The sequence below is a fragment of the Rhinatrema bivittatum genome, chromosome 2 (assembly GCF_901001135.1).
Source record: "Rhinatrema bivittatum chromosome 2, aRhiBiv1.1, whole genome shotgun sequence".
Lineage (NCBI taxonomy): Eukaryota > Metazoa > Chordata > Amphibia > Gymnophiona > Rhinatrematidae > Rhinatrema > Rhinatrema bivittatum.
The window spans coordinates 249,866,145-249,882,603 of record NC_042616.1 but is presented as its reverse complement, the minus strand read 5'-3'; the positions used below and the strand labels follow the sequence as shown (position 1 = coordinate 249,882,603).

Below are 16,459 nucleotides of genomic sequence, written 5' to 3'. Positions count from 1 at the left end.
TGCAGTTACTAAGAAAGCCACTATCTTGATAGAAGGCAGTGCTGTTCTGAAGGATGCTCAGGATAGAAAGATGGAGGTGCATTTCTAAATGATTTTTAAGATTTCTGCCCTGGCCATTCAGGCAGCTGTGGGCAGTAGTTTTATGACTCATGTGGTGCACTGGGTCCAGTAGTGGAATCTGAGGAATCACTTTTGGAGCAGGAAGTGGAATACCTAGAATTGGTCTGGCCTTTATTGTGGACGACTTGTATGATTTACTGTGCACTGCGACTAGAAACATGGCATCCTTAGTATTGGCTAGACGTCTTCTGTGGTTCAAATTCCAACTGAGTAAGTTGGTGAAGTACTTGATAGAGTCTAAGATTCATGAGTTGCCAGAGGATAAATTAAGGGTCCCCTAGCAAGATGTTTCCCAGGAGACAGAAGTTTTGAGAAGCCAGGTATTATTGCCCAGGAAAGAGTGCTCCCTCTAAGTGTCAGTTTTCTGCTAGCTCTCAGTCCTTTTGGTGGGGCCACAGGAATCCCTGTGGCCTTAAGGGCTCCCAATGGGGCTCAGTTTGTCCACTCCTTGGTGGTATGTGAGGGGGGGGGGGGGTCAGTTGGCCCTGTTCTACAAGAAATTGATCACAATAATGTCAGATCAGTGTATTCTTTCTTTGATAAGCGACGATTATGCCATAGCTTTTGTTCACCCAGGGGCCGAGGCCTTCATAATTTCTCCTAGTGCATTCCAATTAAAAAAGGGAAGCTGTGAGGGCATGCTAGATTGTCTTCTCATTTTAGCAGCTATGATTCTGGTTCTGGAGGCAGAATGGGGTCTAGGTTGTTCCATTTATTTTATGGTATCAAAGAAAGAGGGCATGTTTCGGCCCATTCTCCAGTGGGCCAAAATGCGCACTCTTTGGGATTATCTTCAGGTGCTAGGGTCGATGGCATCCACACTCAATCTGGCCCCTTAGGCTCATATGAGATTATTGCAGAGGGCTCCTCTCTCCTGATGGAATCCTCAGTTGCAGGAAAATGAGATCAGGTTGCCTCTTCAGTGAAAAGCCAGATTGCATCTGTCCTGGTGACTTTTGTATGACAGTTTGTCCAAGGGTGTACAGTTGGAAATTCTGGATTGGGTAACTGTGACCATGGATTCCAGTGAGTGAATTGGGGTGCCATCTGCCAAGGATGATCAGCACAGGGTCAATAGATGGGTATGGAGACTTCCTGGCCCATTACTTGTTTGGAGACCAGGGCAATCAGAAATGCCTTCTATTGTTTCACCCTCAAGTCAAAGGCCAGGCAGCGAGAGTTCTGTTGGACAATATGACAGCAGTGACATATGTAAAGAGGCAGGAGGAACCAAGAGTTCAGTGGTGGCCTTGGAAGCCAGAATACTTATGCGATGGATGGAGCAAAATTTAGAGCCTCTGGGGTGGAAAATGTGCAGGCAGATTTCTTGAGCAGACACGAGCTGGACCCTGGGGAATGGGAGCTGGCGGAGGAAGCATTTGCTTGTATCAGGTCTAGGGGTGGAAATTCCCAATTGCATTTGATAGTGACGAGTTTGAATGCCAATGTCCTGAGGGTTTTTCAGTCAAAGACTAGAGTCTGGTTCACAAGGAGAGATGTAGAGAGAGAGGAGAGGTAGTGAGATGCTGCAAAGTGAAGGCCCATTTGGTGAGTAAGATGAGATTGAACTGTATGCAGAAACAGATAAAAAGTAATTTTTGTGACTTGAGAAAGAGGGGATATATGAGTGTAGCAACACTGATGGAAAATAAGCTGTGCTGCTAAATTTTGGATACATTGTTTTGGAGAGAGATGGGTTCACTGGAAGACCTGTAGTAGTCTGCAGGAGGTGATAAGAGTAGATAAGAATTTTGGTAGTGTGTTTGAAAGAAAGAAACAGATTTTTGTGATGTTAAAGGGAACAAAACACAATTTAGCAGAGTTTTGGTTGCGTGTAGAGAAGGAGAGAGAGGAATCGAAGATTAAGGGTTAAAAGTTAAGGGTTAAAAGTTCTAGAAGGATGAATTAGTCATAGAAATAGAGAAAGGGGGAAAATGGGAAGTTAATTTTTGGGGAAAATGAGGAGTTCTGTCTTGGCCATGTTGAGTTTAAGGTGGCAACGGGACATCCAGGCAGCAATGTCAGACAAGTAGGCTGAGATTTGGAACTGGATTCCTGATTAAATTTCTGGTGTAGAGACGTAGATCTGGGAATCTTCAGCATAAGGATGGTATTGAAAGCCATGGAAGGAGATCAGAGTACCAAAGGAATTAGTACACAGAGAGAAGAGAAGATGGCCCAGGACAGAGTCCTGAGGCACACATCTTGATAGTGGGATGGTGGTAGAAGAGAAGTCTCAAGAGGACACAGTAAAAGTGCAATGGGAGAGGAAAGAAGAGAACCAAGACAGGACAGAGTCCCGAAATCCAAGTGAGGATAGAGTATCAAGGAGTAGGTGGTGATCAACAGTGTCAAAAGAAGGTTAAGGAGGCTGAAGATTGAGTAAAGACCTTTGGTTTTAACCATGAACAGGTTATTGGAGACTTTGAGGGCAAAAACCAGACTGGCGTGGTCTTAGAATGACTTGAAATGAAATAAATGAAGAGAGCAGAGGCGAACAGCATGTTCAGGTGGTTGTATTTGAAAGGGAAGAGCAGATGAGACAATAGTTAAGAGGGCTGGTAGGGTTCAGTGAAGGCTTTTTGAGGAGTGGAGTGATCACACATATTTGAAAGCAACAGGAGCAGAAGATGGATATGACTGACAGATGGGTTGACTACCAGGGAAATATAGCTGAGGAGCTGGATGGGAATGGAGCCAGAGAAACAAGTATTGAGTTTGGAGGATGCAAGAAGATGAGCATTTTCCTCCATTGTGATTTTAGAAAAGGAGGAAAGGGAGAGGAATGAAGTAGTGGAGACATGGTTGAGAAATCAAAATACATTTTTGGGGGGGGGGGGGGTGGAATTAAGATGGCTACCTGAATGGATGTCTCTCTCTCTGCTCTGTTTGTTATCCTAAGATTTCCTTTTTTTTCTTATATCAAACTGCATTATGCCCCACAAGAGGAAAGGGAAAGTTTGGGTTTTTCCATCCAAACCCTGTATTCCCTCGGACCAGCGTTCCATCTTTGAGTATGCCATCCCTACCTCAGAATTGAAGGCTTCAAGCCCCAATGGCATGGTGGAGAGAGGAGCTCCATTTTTGCCTGGGGAAGTGTCCTTGAGCCCTCCCGACCTACAACCACTGCTGCTGGCTTCTCGTCTGGGCGTCGCCAACACTGCTGAGGCACCGGGTAATGAGCTCATTGAGCAGCCTCAGTCGGATGGAGCTGCTGGCATTTGGTCAGATCGGGTGTCGAATTCCTTCACTGCCTTGCAGCCAGAGGCTCCCATGGAAAGAGGCGCTATTGGTGGAGTCAGCTTCTCGGTTTCATCGGGGGGGGGGGGGGGGGGGGGAGCAATTGCTGGCTGGAATTGGAGCTGAAGTGTTTCGGCTTCCTTTGAAGATTAAAAAAATAGCGGTAGTCACTCTTGAGTCCTTCTGGGGACTCAAGGTATGTCTCTCTCATTCAACGAACAGTCCCGGTGCTTAGAGACTGTTTCTCAAAGATTGGACTCAGTTGCAAAAGACCATTAGCAGATACTCCAGGAACATTCTTCTTCTTTTCACATTTTGAATGATGATATTAAAAGCTTGCAGGCTTCTAATGCTGTAATCATTCGGGAGCATATGTCTTCCTTGAGAAGGCTAGAATCTATGGAAAATTTTCTGAGGCATTTGAATCTGCAATTGCTGAACTTTCCTAAGGTTCTTGGCGAGTTACCGCTGATTATGTTTAAGAGATATATGCTTGAAGCTCTTAAAATCTCTTCTAATACTATTCCCCTTTGTAAAGAAGATTTTGTTTCTTCCTCGGAGACAGAGTTCTACTCAGTCTTGTCCTCCTAACAATCAGGCCGCTGTTAGCCCGCGTTTGGACGCACGGTTTCGACGCGCTAGCTTTACCCCTTGTTCAATAAGGGGTCGAAAATGCACATCCAACCCCCCCAAAACTAATAGCGCCCATAACATGCAAATGCATGTTGATGGCCCTATTAGTTATTCCCGCGCGATTCAGTAAGTAAAATGTGCAGCCAAGCCGCACATTTTACTTTCAGAAATTAGCGCCTACCCAAAGGTAGGCGTTAATTTCTCTCGGCACCAGGAAAGTGTACAGAAAAGTAGTAAAAACTACTTTACTGTACACCCTCTGACTTAATATCATGGCGATATTAAGTCGGAGGTCCCAAAAGTAAAAAAATAATTTAAAAAATAAAAAATTTAAAATCGGCTCGCGGGTTGAAAACCAGACGCTCAATTTTGCCAGCATCCGGTTTCTGAACCCATGGCTGTCAGCGGGTTTGAGAACCAATGCCGGCAAAATTGAGCGTCGGCTGTCAAACTCGCTGACAGCCGCCGCTCCTGTCAAAAAGGAGGCGCTAGGGACGCGCTAGTGTCCCTAGCGCCTCTTTTTACTATGGGCCCTCATTTAAATACTGAATCGCGCGCACAGGAGAGTGGCCTGTGCACACGCCAAGAGAGAAAGATCTACTTTGCTTGTGTCCTTCTTTTCTGAGCAGGATCTAAGTCTAGTTATAAAATTTTACTTTAAGAGTTTAAATGTTTCCTTTCTTGGGGGCATGGTCCGAATTTATCCAGACCTAGCCAGAGTTACTCAATTATGTCACACGGCTTTCCTGGAAATGCTTCCTGAAGTTATTACTTTAGGTGCAAGTTTTTTGCTTTGATATCCTTACAAATGCATAATTAAGCTACGTGATAATACATATAATAATAATTAATAATATAATAATAAATAATACATATAATAATAATAAATAATACATCACCAAAACTCTTGAATTCTGGGAACTCTGCCTTAAAGAAATCAATCTCCTCCTCACGAGTTTAAACCTGATATTAAATACAGCTAAGACAGAACTTCTTATCTCACCAGAAAATAGCAACCCATCTCTGTGTCCTCCAACCAACCCACCTACCACCCAAACAAGGGACTTAGGAATAATTATCGACAACCTTCTTAACTTAAAATCCTTCATCAAACAAACTACTAAAGACGGATTCTATAAACTTCAGGTACTTAAAAGAATCAAACCGCTCCTTCACGTGCGAGACTTCAGGATGGTCCTTCAAGCAGTTATCTTTTCTAAGATAGACTATTGCAATTCTATCTTATTAGGTCTCCCTTCCACTTCCATTAAACCCCTTCAGATGCTCCAGAACTCAGCTGCGAGAATTCTGACTAACACCAGGAGAAGAGATCACATTTCTCCCACTCTCAAGAACTTGCACTGGTTGCCAATACACTTTAGAATTATCCACAAATTCATCACTATCATCTACAAGGCTATCCATCACCAAACAACGCTCGATCTACAAATACCACTCAGACGACACACATCCACCAGACCCATCAGAGAAGCCTACAGAGGATCACTCCTCGTTCCCCAAACCAAAACCACTCACCACCTAACTTTCAGAGACCGAGCCTTTTCCACAGCCGGACCTTCACTATGGAATTCTATTCCTCCGGATCTGAGACAAGAACCATGCCTACCTACTTTCAGAAAAAGGCTTAAGACTTGGCTATTTAAGCAAGCCTTCCCAGATCCCAATTGAATGATAGCAACTTTTTATAAGAGACTTCACAATATAATGTAAATAATTAATCCTAACTGCTCGGTTATCTTACTCTAATTCACTCCCCAGTTATATGATCCTTGTTGTAATGTAACTTTTGATCTCTTTGCACTTGTTTATGTTCCATTTTTTGTTCACACCCCCTTGTTATATGTAAACCGGCATGATGTGGTTTCTAATCACGAATGCCGGTATAGAAAAACTCTAAATAAATAAATATATTTTTTTTAGTCCAGAATGGTTGCGGGAGTTTTTGAATGCTAGAGCGACAGTTCCTGCAGTTAATTTATAGACCATGTGTGTGGGTTATATTATAATGCGTATGGGGTAACTCAAGCAGCATTTCTGCACTTATATGTTCTTATTGCTCACCTCTTTTTTTTCCCTCCCCCCCCCTCTTTTTTTCCTATGACAAATGAGAGATAGTTTCTTCCTTTTTATTATTTGTATTAAGAAATGTCTTTAATATTGTCTCTTAATTTCTATTGCAAAGTTTTTGTTATTTGAAAAGACTAATAAAAAGTTAAAATTAATTTTGTGAATCTTGTTATGGAAGTAGTCAGCTGTAGTCTGAGCAGAGAACGAAAGGGCAATGGGTTGAGCAGCAAAGTCAGTTTGAGGAGGGAGTTGATTGTGGTAAAGAAATGGCAAGGTTTAGAGGTAAGAGTTTTTCAGATGGACATAATAGTCTTGTTTGGCAAGTGCAATGGCAGACTGGAAGGAGATCAGCATGAATTTGAAATGCATGAAGTCAGTATGGACATGGAATTTTATCCATAGAACTTCTGCAGCAATGGAGCAGGAAAATAGGACGTGAATTCTGGGGGTGGGCCAAGGCACAGGGGAGGGGTAAGAGTCTAAAGCAGATGAGTGTATAGTGTTGTAAGAAAAAATTGTCTCATCAGCAGACTCAGTCATTATAGTGGAGGAGAGCAGTGATGACACAGTAGTGGATAGGATGTAAGAGTCGATAGCCTGGAAATTCCTGAAGATGTTAATAGTGGCTGGGTGAGGCTGTGGGGTAGAGTGGTTTAGTGTGAAATTTATCAGATGATAGTCTGAGAGGGGAAGAACTGAGGTGGAGAAGTTTGATAGACAGTTGGAGGAAAGAACTAGGTCTAGGCAGTAGCCATGCTGGTGATTAGGGGCTGTAGAGCAGAATTGGAGGTCAAATGAGATTAAGGCAGGGAGTTTTGAGGCATACAAATCAAAGGGGTCATCAGTGTGGAGATTAAAGTCCCCAAGAATGAGAGAATGGGAAATGGTTCAAGGAATCAGTTGGTGAGAAATCCCCTTTTCCTTAAGGGGGTCAATAAATGACAGCTACCCAAAGACGTAGTGGGATGAGTAGGTAGTTGGAGTGGGCCTCAAAGGAAGAAAAGGAATAGGACTGAGGTGGAAGAAGCATTTGAAACCTACAGCAGGGGGAGAGCAGCAACCCCAATACCACCACTGTGAGGTGTTTGGGACAAAAGGTAATCTTTGTGATAGCAACTGAAGCAGAGTTCGCAGAGGAAAGCCAAGTATTTGTCAAAGCAAGAAGATGGAGCCAATGAGAGAGAATGTAGACAAGCTTACAGGAAATAGTGGGCATTCCACAGGGAACATGAAAAAGCGAGAGAAGAGGCAGAAAGGAGGGGGGAATGGGGATAATGTTAGAAGGGTGATGGGCTGAAGTATTCAGATGGCATGACAGTTACCTTGGATGGCCAGGATTGAGCTTGAAATTACCATCTGAAAGTAGGAGTAGGAGCAGGAAAATTTGGAGAAGAGAGGTGGAGATATGATGACAGTGATGAGATGAGATGTTGTTAGTGAGAGTGGAGAAGGTAAGAGGAGAGGAAAAAAAACTTTGAAGCTCAAGAGCATTGGACAGGGCAGAAGATGGAATGGCTGGTGAAGTGAAGAATGTAGAGAATGGGGATAGTAGACTTGATAGTGCAGCAAGGAATAAGATTGGGAAGGATTAGCATCAGGAAGAGTAGATGTAAATAGAGCAAATCCAAGCATTAAAGAAAGCTTTGCAGCATGTTCCCAAACAATAGCTAAATTCCTAAAGACTTTAAAAAATAACTTTTGCACAATGTCCATGCCCTTTTTTTGTTTATTACGCAGTATCCATGCCTAACATGTTTTCTCGAGAAATGGCTTCTTTAGGGGGTGTTTCACTTCCATATTTCACTAAACAGCTTTAGACGTTTTTACCATTATATAGAAATGTATGGCCCCAAGAAACAACTTCAAAACTTTTAGCAGCCATGCTTGATGGTCTTCAGTGGTAAGACATCTCACTGTTGCATGGACCCCACAAAGCCATCACCAAAATGAAAGCAAAACAAAACTAACATGCAGCATAAGACTAAAGACTCCCATGTAGGCCAAGAGAAACATGAAAAAATAGTATAACATATCCAAAATAGCAGCATACTTTTGTTTTATGTTGCAAGCTTTCTTTAATACTTGGATTTTCAGTGATGGCAGCTCTGAAGGTTATACTCTCTTGAGTACCCAGGCCGGACCTTTTTTCTTATTGAATAAAGGAAGTGTCGTCATTCCCATGATTGAAGGGTTATTTATAAAGGATTTAAAGACTGCCTATATAAGAATTTTTGCTTGAATGTGGGCTGGGTATTCATGGGAGCTTGTTTTCGCTCTGTATGGGTTTTATGCTGTCTATTTTTTTTTTTGTGTGTTCATATTATTGGTGTGTGGTTTGTTTGGTCTTTGTTGTCTGGGCCCTAATATGTTTATGGTGTATCTGACTTGCTGATTCGTGGTTGGTTGAAATTTATATGTGGAAGTTTATATGATTTTGATATTTATTTTGAAGATGTGTGATTATTTGGGGTTATTACAAATGATACAATTGCTTTAATGGGGTTTTTTTCTGTATATGATATAAGACTTTTTTCTCTTATTTGTATGGATAATTTTCATGCAGTGGTAAATTTAAAAATATCTATAGTTGTGCACTCATTTTTTTGAGCAAGGAGTTTTCAGCTCAAAAACATAGAAACAACACTGTGAGTTTTAGTACCCTCTCAAGGAAATTTCATGCTAATGAGGGCATCAGCTATTTCTTCCCAATGCAGAGAGGTGCTTTGGCATAACTCTTATTTTCTTAGTGCTGGAAATTGTACTCCTGGTAAGAGGTGGAGTAAAGTTTCCAGCATTACTGTGCCGAAATTCTTCCTGCACGCTGACCTGATAAATCAGAATAAATTTTAAGCTTTGGTTTGTTTGTAACATCTTTTTTTCCAGGATCAACAGGGCTAAACTTAGGGAGATGAGGGATATTCAATGTTGAATTTTTAACCATTGCCTATCTCTTAGCATCCTATTTAGTCTAGATATTTTTATGAATACAGCAGCAGGAAACACTTTGAGTCTGTCTGGACAGACAAGAAGCATGTATCAAGCCCCTCCCATCTTCTTACTCAAAGTATACTTTTGGTTCAATGTTGAAACCAGCATTTCAGGTGCCTGCTGCAGCTGTTCTGGGAGAGCCACTGGTTTAAATTGCCTTGGTCGGCAGCTCCGGGATAGGGAATCTGTCGCCAGCAGTGCCCTCATCCCTGAATGCACATTTTAACTGGATATCCATGCATTTTAACTACCTTATTTTCCGGCGTATAAGATGAGTTTTTAACCCCTGAAAATCTTCTCAAAAGTCGGGGGTCGTTTTATATGCCGGGTGTCGTCTTATAGGGCGTATATTTGCCGGCGTATAGGACGCACTTTTTTCCCCTGAAAATAGGTGAAAATAAGGAGTGCGTCCTATGCGCCGGTAATCCAAATTTACAGCGTCTGGTGGATTCCCTGCGCCCTCGCTCCCCGATTGGCCAATGCGCTCTTGCTCCCTGAGTCACTCACCCTCACCTCCGGACGCTGTAGAAATTGATTCTCCGCGCCCTCGCTCCTCGAGTCACTCCCCCTGGATGCTGTAAAATGTTCATTCTCCGCTCCCCGATTGGCCGGTGCTGGGCAAAAGGGGCTTGCTTCGGCAAGCCCCTTTTGCCCAGCACCGACCAATCGGGCAGCATGCCTTCGCTCGAGTCACTCCCTCCCCCACACCGGATGCTGTAAAAAAGTTCATTCTTCGCTCCCTCGCTCCCCAATTGGCTGGAGCTGGGCAAAAGGGGCTTGCTTCGGTAATCGGGCAGCATGCCTTCGCTCCTCGAGTCACTCCCTCCCCTCACCGGCTGCTGTAAAAATGTTCATTATTTTCTACAAAAAAAAAAAGTTCATTCTCCGTTCCCTCGCTCCCCGATTGGCCGATGCGCTCTTGCTCCCCGAGTTACTCACCCTCACCTCCGGACGCCGTAGAAATTGATTCTCCGCACCCTCGCTCCTCGAGTCACTCCCCCCGGATGCTGTAAAATGTTCATTCTCCTCTCCCCGACCAATCGGGCAGCGTGCCTTCGCTCGAGTCACTCCCTCCCCCCCACCGGATGCTGTAAAAATGTTCATTCTCCGTTCCCTCGCTCCCTGATTGGCCGGTGCTGGGCAAAAGGGGTAGTCTTATATGGCGAGTATATCCCAAACTATATTTTAACTGGAAAAGTTGGGGGTCGTCTTATACGACCAGTCGTCTTATACGCCGGAAAATACAATACTAATGCATTAGCATAGCATTAACTTACTGCATTAGGAGTTAAAAAACATTTACCTGTTTATAAAGAAAGTGTGTGAATGGTGTCTGAATGGTCTGTGGAACACCTGCAAATCTTGGGCAAAAAAATTAGCAGTATGGGAAGATCTACAAGAATTATCTTTGTATCTATGATCATCTTCACCTATTGCTTGGTGTATTAAAAGTTACTCGTCAGCGCGTTCCCTTCTGTGATGGTATCATCCACGGATAGATGGTATCATCAAATTGTGGTATATTCAAAACATCCAAAACCGAAAGAGTCGCAACAACAGCTGATGTTTTGTGATGCGGACTGCATCAGGAGAAATGATTATAATATACTTATCTGGAATTGTGGTCAACTTCGCTTCCAACACCTCACAACTCAGCAAAAGGAAGTTGTCCTGGACACGTTGTACAGACATTGATTTAAAGGTTCATATCGTGATGGCGATGACGCTCGCTAGCAGCGGGGTTGACAAGCAGCTGATCAGAATTCTAAATGGATGAGCAAAATGATGTCACAAGTCTGAAAAAATCTGAGCCAGGCAACCTTAAGTCCCAACTTTTGCTCAGTGGCAACTCCCAATGACTGGAGCTGATGTATACATGTATCAAGCTGTGGAGGAAATCACACTTTGGCTTTCTGGCCAAGTACCTTTGCTGCAGTGGCTGTGCTAGGGAAGTTTTTAAAAAATATAAAATAGGGGAAATACCTCAGGTAGTTGTGAATGAAAGCCCAAGGTGCCATTGCCCAAGAGAGGGTGGTTGCAATGAACCAGGAAGAAGCTGCCAAACCAAAATTACAAAGTAAAAAGGGGCTTGGTGACATTTTGCAAAATAGTGCATTAAGACTGATCTTGCTGCCCAGCCATGTGATCTCAAGTGAAGGTTTAGAAACTATTCATTGAGAATGTTTGTTGGCCCTTGTACTAATATACAATATTACCCATATTATAGGGAAAAAGAAAAGGTAAATACTCTAGAATTTCTGGCATTGGGACGCTGATAATGACATCTTTGTTTTCTTCCTGCTGAATGCTGATTAATCTTAATGTTGTGCTCGTATTGCTAGGAATCCCAAGATACAGTAATAAGCATTCTGTCTACTAATAAATAGTGTATATTTTTAGTATGATAAGACTATAGTTTTATAGTACTTGAACAGACAGTACGGTCACTGATCATATGTTCCATTTTTACTTCCTTAGACTTCAGAACAAGAAACTAAAGGCCTTCCAAGCAAAAAAGGAATTGTACAGTCCATTGTAGGCCAAGGTTACCATCGCAAAATAGTCCTGGCATCCCAGTCCATACAGAATGTTGTCTACAAGTAAGTGTCATTACTTTCTGACATTGTTTCTTGGATGTGCAGTGATATTATGGATCTGTGTGTCACTCCTGATGTGTACATCTTTCAGAACATCTAGTTTTCAGTGCCATTCACATCTTGTTTGGAATTTAAAAAAAAAGTCATACATTTATCATTAGTTTTGCTTTGTAATAATTGTATTACTTTAAGTCTTTTCCTTTAAAAAAGAAAAAAAGCTCCCATATCTTGAGAGTATACATCTGGCAGATATTTCATTCTGCTTTTTCATTTTTTCTTTTATTTTCAGCATTTTGAAGGATTTACATATTTTTATCTTACTTTTCATTGTGTTTTTTTTTCTATCATATCAGTTGTCATCTGTTTGTTCTATATTATTGGAATGTCACATTTTCTGTATCATAACCACATTCTTTTCTCCCCTGTTTTCTATTTCTATTATCTTTCCGCATCTTTTTGATTCTTGCTCCCTCCACTGATCTATTGGAGAAGATATAAGTAACTTGAACCTTTTGTGTTCAGCACCATGGTCACACATTTTAACAAAAAGCCAGGTTCAGAACTTGCCAGTAAAAGTACTTACCATGTTTTTCTGAAGCCATTGTGTGGTAGTCATACATTCTATGTTAAATGTTCAGTAAAGTGTTTGTATTTATTATGCATAAAGCCCTTCAGTTTATAGGGTTTTTTTTTTTTGTTGTTGGGTTTTTTTTTTTGTTTGTTTTTACTGTTTCTTATGATGTCTTCTTCCTTAAGATATTCAGGTTTTTTTGTTTTAATATAATGCTCTTGCTGGTGAGCAAGAGATAGAAACATTGATGTGCTTATACTACCAAATTAGCAATGCTTATTTATTTGTTTTAAAATATTTATATCCACCTAAGAACATAAGAACATGCCATACTGGGTCAGCCCAAGGGTCAATCAAGCCCAGCATCTTGTCTCCAACAGTGGCCAATCCAGGCCATAAGAACCTGGCAAGTTCCCAAAAACTAAGTGTATTCCACATTACTGTTGCTAGTAATACGGTAATAATCCAAGTGGATTATTTAAAAAACATAAAATACAATAAATAGGAAGAACAGCAAATAAAACTAAGTATAAAATTAAAACTTACATAAAACTAGTTAAAAGCATCACCAAGTTTTTTCCTAAATAAGTAAACATCTTTAAGCAATTTTAAATCGTCTGGAAGCATGTTCCACAATGTGGGACCAACTATTGATAGGATTCTTTTTCAAGTTTCCTGTAGGTGAGATAATTTAACATTGGGCACCTCTAGAAGTTGCTGACTGGCCAATCTTAAAACTTCACAGGATGGTATATTTTAAACAATGCTGATAAATGTTGAGGGGTTTCATCATTTATTTATTTATTTAACTTCTTTTACTATACCGACACTCAAGACCAGGTCTTATCGTACCGGTTTACATTAGAACAAGGGGAAAAAACCAATTAACGTATAAGTGGAAATGAGAAGTTACATTAAAACAGGGAGAGTAAAAACATGGATGTCGGAAGATAGGACAGAATTAAGTAATCAAACAATAAGTTAACAAAAATTCCAAACTATAAATTAACATAAAACAATAAATTAGTAGTACAGAAACATGGATTATAGTCAGCGGAAATATACATGGAAATATATATATATGGAAATATATACAGCTGAAATATACATGGTATGTCAAATGGGAGGAGTGGTGGGGGTGAGGGGAAAGGGTGGGTTGAAGATTTATAAACTAACATAATAGTGATAAATGTAATACGCTGAATTGATGATAGCCAGTGCAATTGCCTTAAATAGGGGTCACATGCTCATGCATAGCTGCCCCATCAACTAGACAAGCAGCTGAATTTTGAGGGAGCTGTATCACTTGCAAATGAGTCTTCAGAAGTCCTATATACTGGGAATTGCAATAATCAGTAGAAGTCAAAATGAATGCTTGCACCAGATTATGAAAATCATTTGTATCTAAAAAGGTCTTAAGTGCCTTAATAATTTCAGTTTAAAAATACCTGTCGATAAAACTTACTGTAATTGGTGAGAATAAGTTAAATGCGAGTCAAACAAAAAGCCAAGATTGTGAACATGCTCAGAGAATATAATATTTTCGCCATTAACTACTAAATGAATTAACTCGTTTGGCTTCCCCTTTTTTGAGATCCAGAGTACTTCAGATTTAGTTAAATTCAAGATCAATCCATTGATGGTCATCCATTCCACTATTGCATCCCAGCAAAAGTTATTTTGTAATAAGAGTAAATGCTACATCATTCAAAACAGGAAAATACAATTGAATATCATCTTCATAACATCGAAAATTAACATTCAAAGAATATAATAAGTCACACAATGGCAGAAGTTAAATATTGAGGCTGAGGATAACATTAAACCTTGGACAATTCCAGCCTCCAAGGAAAACCAAGCAGAGCGTGATGTTCCAATTTAGACTTGATGCAAACTCAAATATGATTCAAACCACTGTATGCAACACTACTTAATATTTCTATAGTACTACATAACATACACAGCGCTGTATAAACACACAAAAAGTCCCTGCTCAATAACGCTTACAGTCAAATAAGACAAACATATAGGACAGGAGACTTGGGGTATTTAAAAAAGCAAGACAATGGTTAAAAAGTAAAGAAAGTTAGTTAAGACTAAAAGCAGACAATCAGGCATAAGATTTAAAAGCGATTTCAGAAAGGTGGGTCTTTAGATGGGATTTAAACATGGCAAGAGAAGATGGTATGATGCACCAGTTCAGGAAGACTATTCCAAGCACACAGCGCAACTAGGTGCAAAGCATGGAGTTGGGAATTGGCCGTAAAGGAGAAAGGCACAGTTAGGGGTTGCTTATCAAATGAGCGGAGAGCATGAGGAGAGAGATGAAATGTAGTGAGGAGCTGCAGAGTGAAGGCATTTATAGGTGAGAACAAGCAGCTTGAACTTGTGTGGGAGCGGATAGGGAGCCAATGCAGTGACTTCAGAAGAGGGGATTATGTGAGCTTAGAGGCTTTGGCAAAAGATAAGTCGTGCAGCTGAATTTAGGACAGAGTGCAGTAGAGAGATATGCTTGCCAGGAGACCTGTGAGGAGCAGGTTGCAGTGGTCTAAGCAGGAGGAGATGAGAGAGTGGAAAAGGGTTCTGGTAGTATGTTCAGAAAGGAAAGGATGGATTTTGGCAATGTTATAAAAAAAAAAAAAAAAAAGAAATGGCATGTTTTAGCAGAGTTTTGGATATGCGTAGAGAAGGAGAGAGAGGAGTCGAAGAGGACTCCAAGGTTATGGGCTGATGGGACCGGGATGGTGACTGTGTTATCCACAGAAACAGAGAAAGGAGGAAGGTGGGCTTGGGGAAAGATAAGGAACTCCGTTTTGGCCTTAAGAAATTGCCATGCTGGGTCAGACCAAGGGTCCATCAAGCTCAGCATCCTGTTTCCAACAGAGGCCAAAACCAGGCCACAAGAACCTGGCAATTTCCCAAACACTAAGAAGATCCCATGCTACTGGTAAAATGGATTAATAGCCATTAATGGACTTCTCCTCCAAGAACTTATCCAAACCTTTTTTGAACCCAGCTACACTAACTGCACTAACCACATCCTCTGGCAACAAATTCCAGAGCTTTATTGTGCGTTGAGTGAAAAAGAATTTCTCTGATTAGTCTTAAATGTGCTACTTGCTAACTTCATGGAATGCCCCCCTAGTCCTTCTATTATTCGAAAGTGAAAATAACCGAGTCACATCTACTCGTTCAAGACCTCTCATCATATCCCCCCTCAGCCGTCTCTTCTCCAAGCTGAACAGCCCTAACCTCTTCAGCCTTTCCTCATAGGGAAGCTGTTCCATCCCCTTTATCATTTTGGTTGCCCTTCTCTGTACCTTCTCCATCGCAACTATATCTCTTTTGAGATGCGGCCTTGTTGAATTTAAGGTGACAGCAGAACATCCAGGCAGCAATTTAAGTAATCAAGTCAATTCTGACATTTCTATAACATTAGGCATAAATGCAAAACTTTTCAAAGTAATTTTGGAGGATCCATATTAAATATTTCCTGATTTTTCATATTTCTTAGCCATACCTTCTTGGGTTTGCATTATGGGTTCTTTCAGCTAAGCAGATAGGAGCAAAGGTGGACTTCTATTGTTGTATGTGCATCAAACAAAAGCAGAGAGAATCCTGGAAGCTGTAGAAAGTCACAGGGCTGTTAAAAAAAAAAAAAAACCCAAAAAAAAACCCCCAAAACTTTTTTGGGGTGGGGGAGGAGTTGAGATTTTTATTACTGCAGTGTTTTAAATCCATATTTCTCAAGCCAGTCGTGGAGCACCCCTAGCCAGTGGTTTTCCACATCCGTAATGAGTATGCATGTAATGGAGCCAGTGCATGCAAATATCTTATGCATATTCATTGTGGATATCCCGTAAGCCTATCTACTCCAGTACCAGCTTGAGAAACACTGTTTTAGATAAATCCATATGTGACTCTTCTATTTAAAAATGTTCACCTATTTGTGCCGGCTCTGAGGTTTAGCAGCAGTGCTCTGCACTATTTTGTAGAAGACCCAGATTCAATTCATGTGTCCAGTTTCTGCTTCTCAGGCCAAGGACACTGCGGAGGCTGCACTCACACCCTGGCTGTGGGAGGAAGTTTCCACTGTTGCCCAGCTATGATTTCTATTGGCCAGACTCAGGGTGCATTCATACTAGATTCCAGAGGGAGCCTCAGTCTGTGACTCCTGGTCAAAGACCCTCAATGTATTTATTTAGCTCACACCTTTTCATTA

At 41.2% G+C, this 16,459-nt stretch overlaps 1 protein-coding gene across 6 annotated transcripts in view; it reads left to right on the top strand.

Annotated features, from left to right (window-relative positions):
- The window catches only part of CNOT10 (CCR4-NOT transcription complex subunit 10), a 241,718-nt gene that overhangs the window by 94,481 nt on the left and 130,778 nt on the right, over positions 1-16,459 (top strand). For all 6 annotated transcript variants that reach the window (XM_029589403.1, XM_029589407.1, XM_029589405.1 and 3 more), the window contains one exon: positions 11,548-11,669. In XM_029589403.1, coding sequence (XP_029445263.1) covers positions 11,548-11,669 — 122 coding nt within the window. The remainder of the gene's footprint in view (positions 1-11,547; positions 11,670-16,459) is intronic.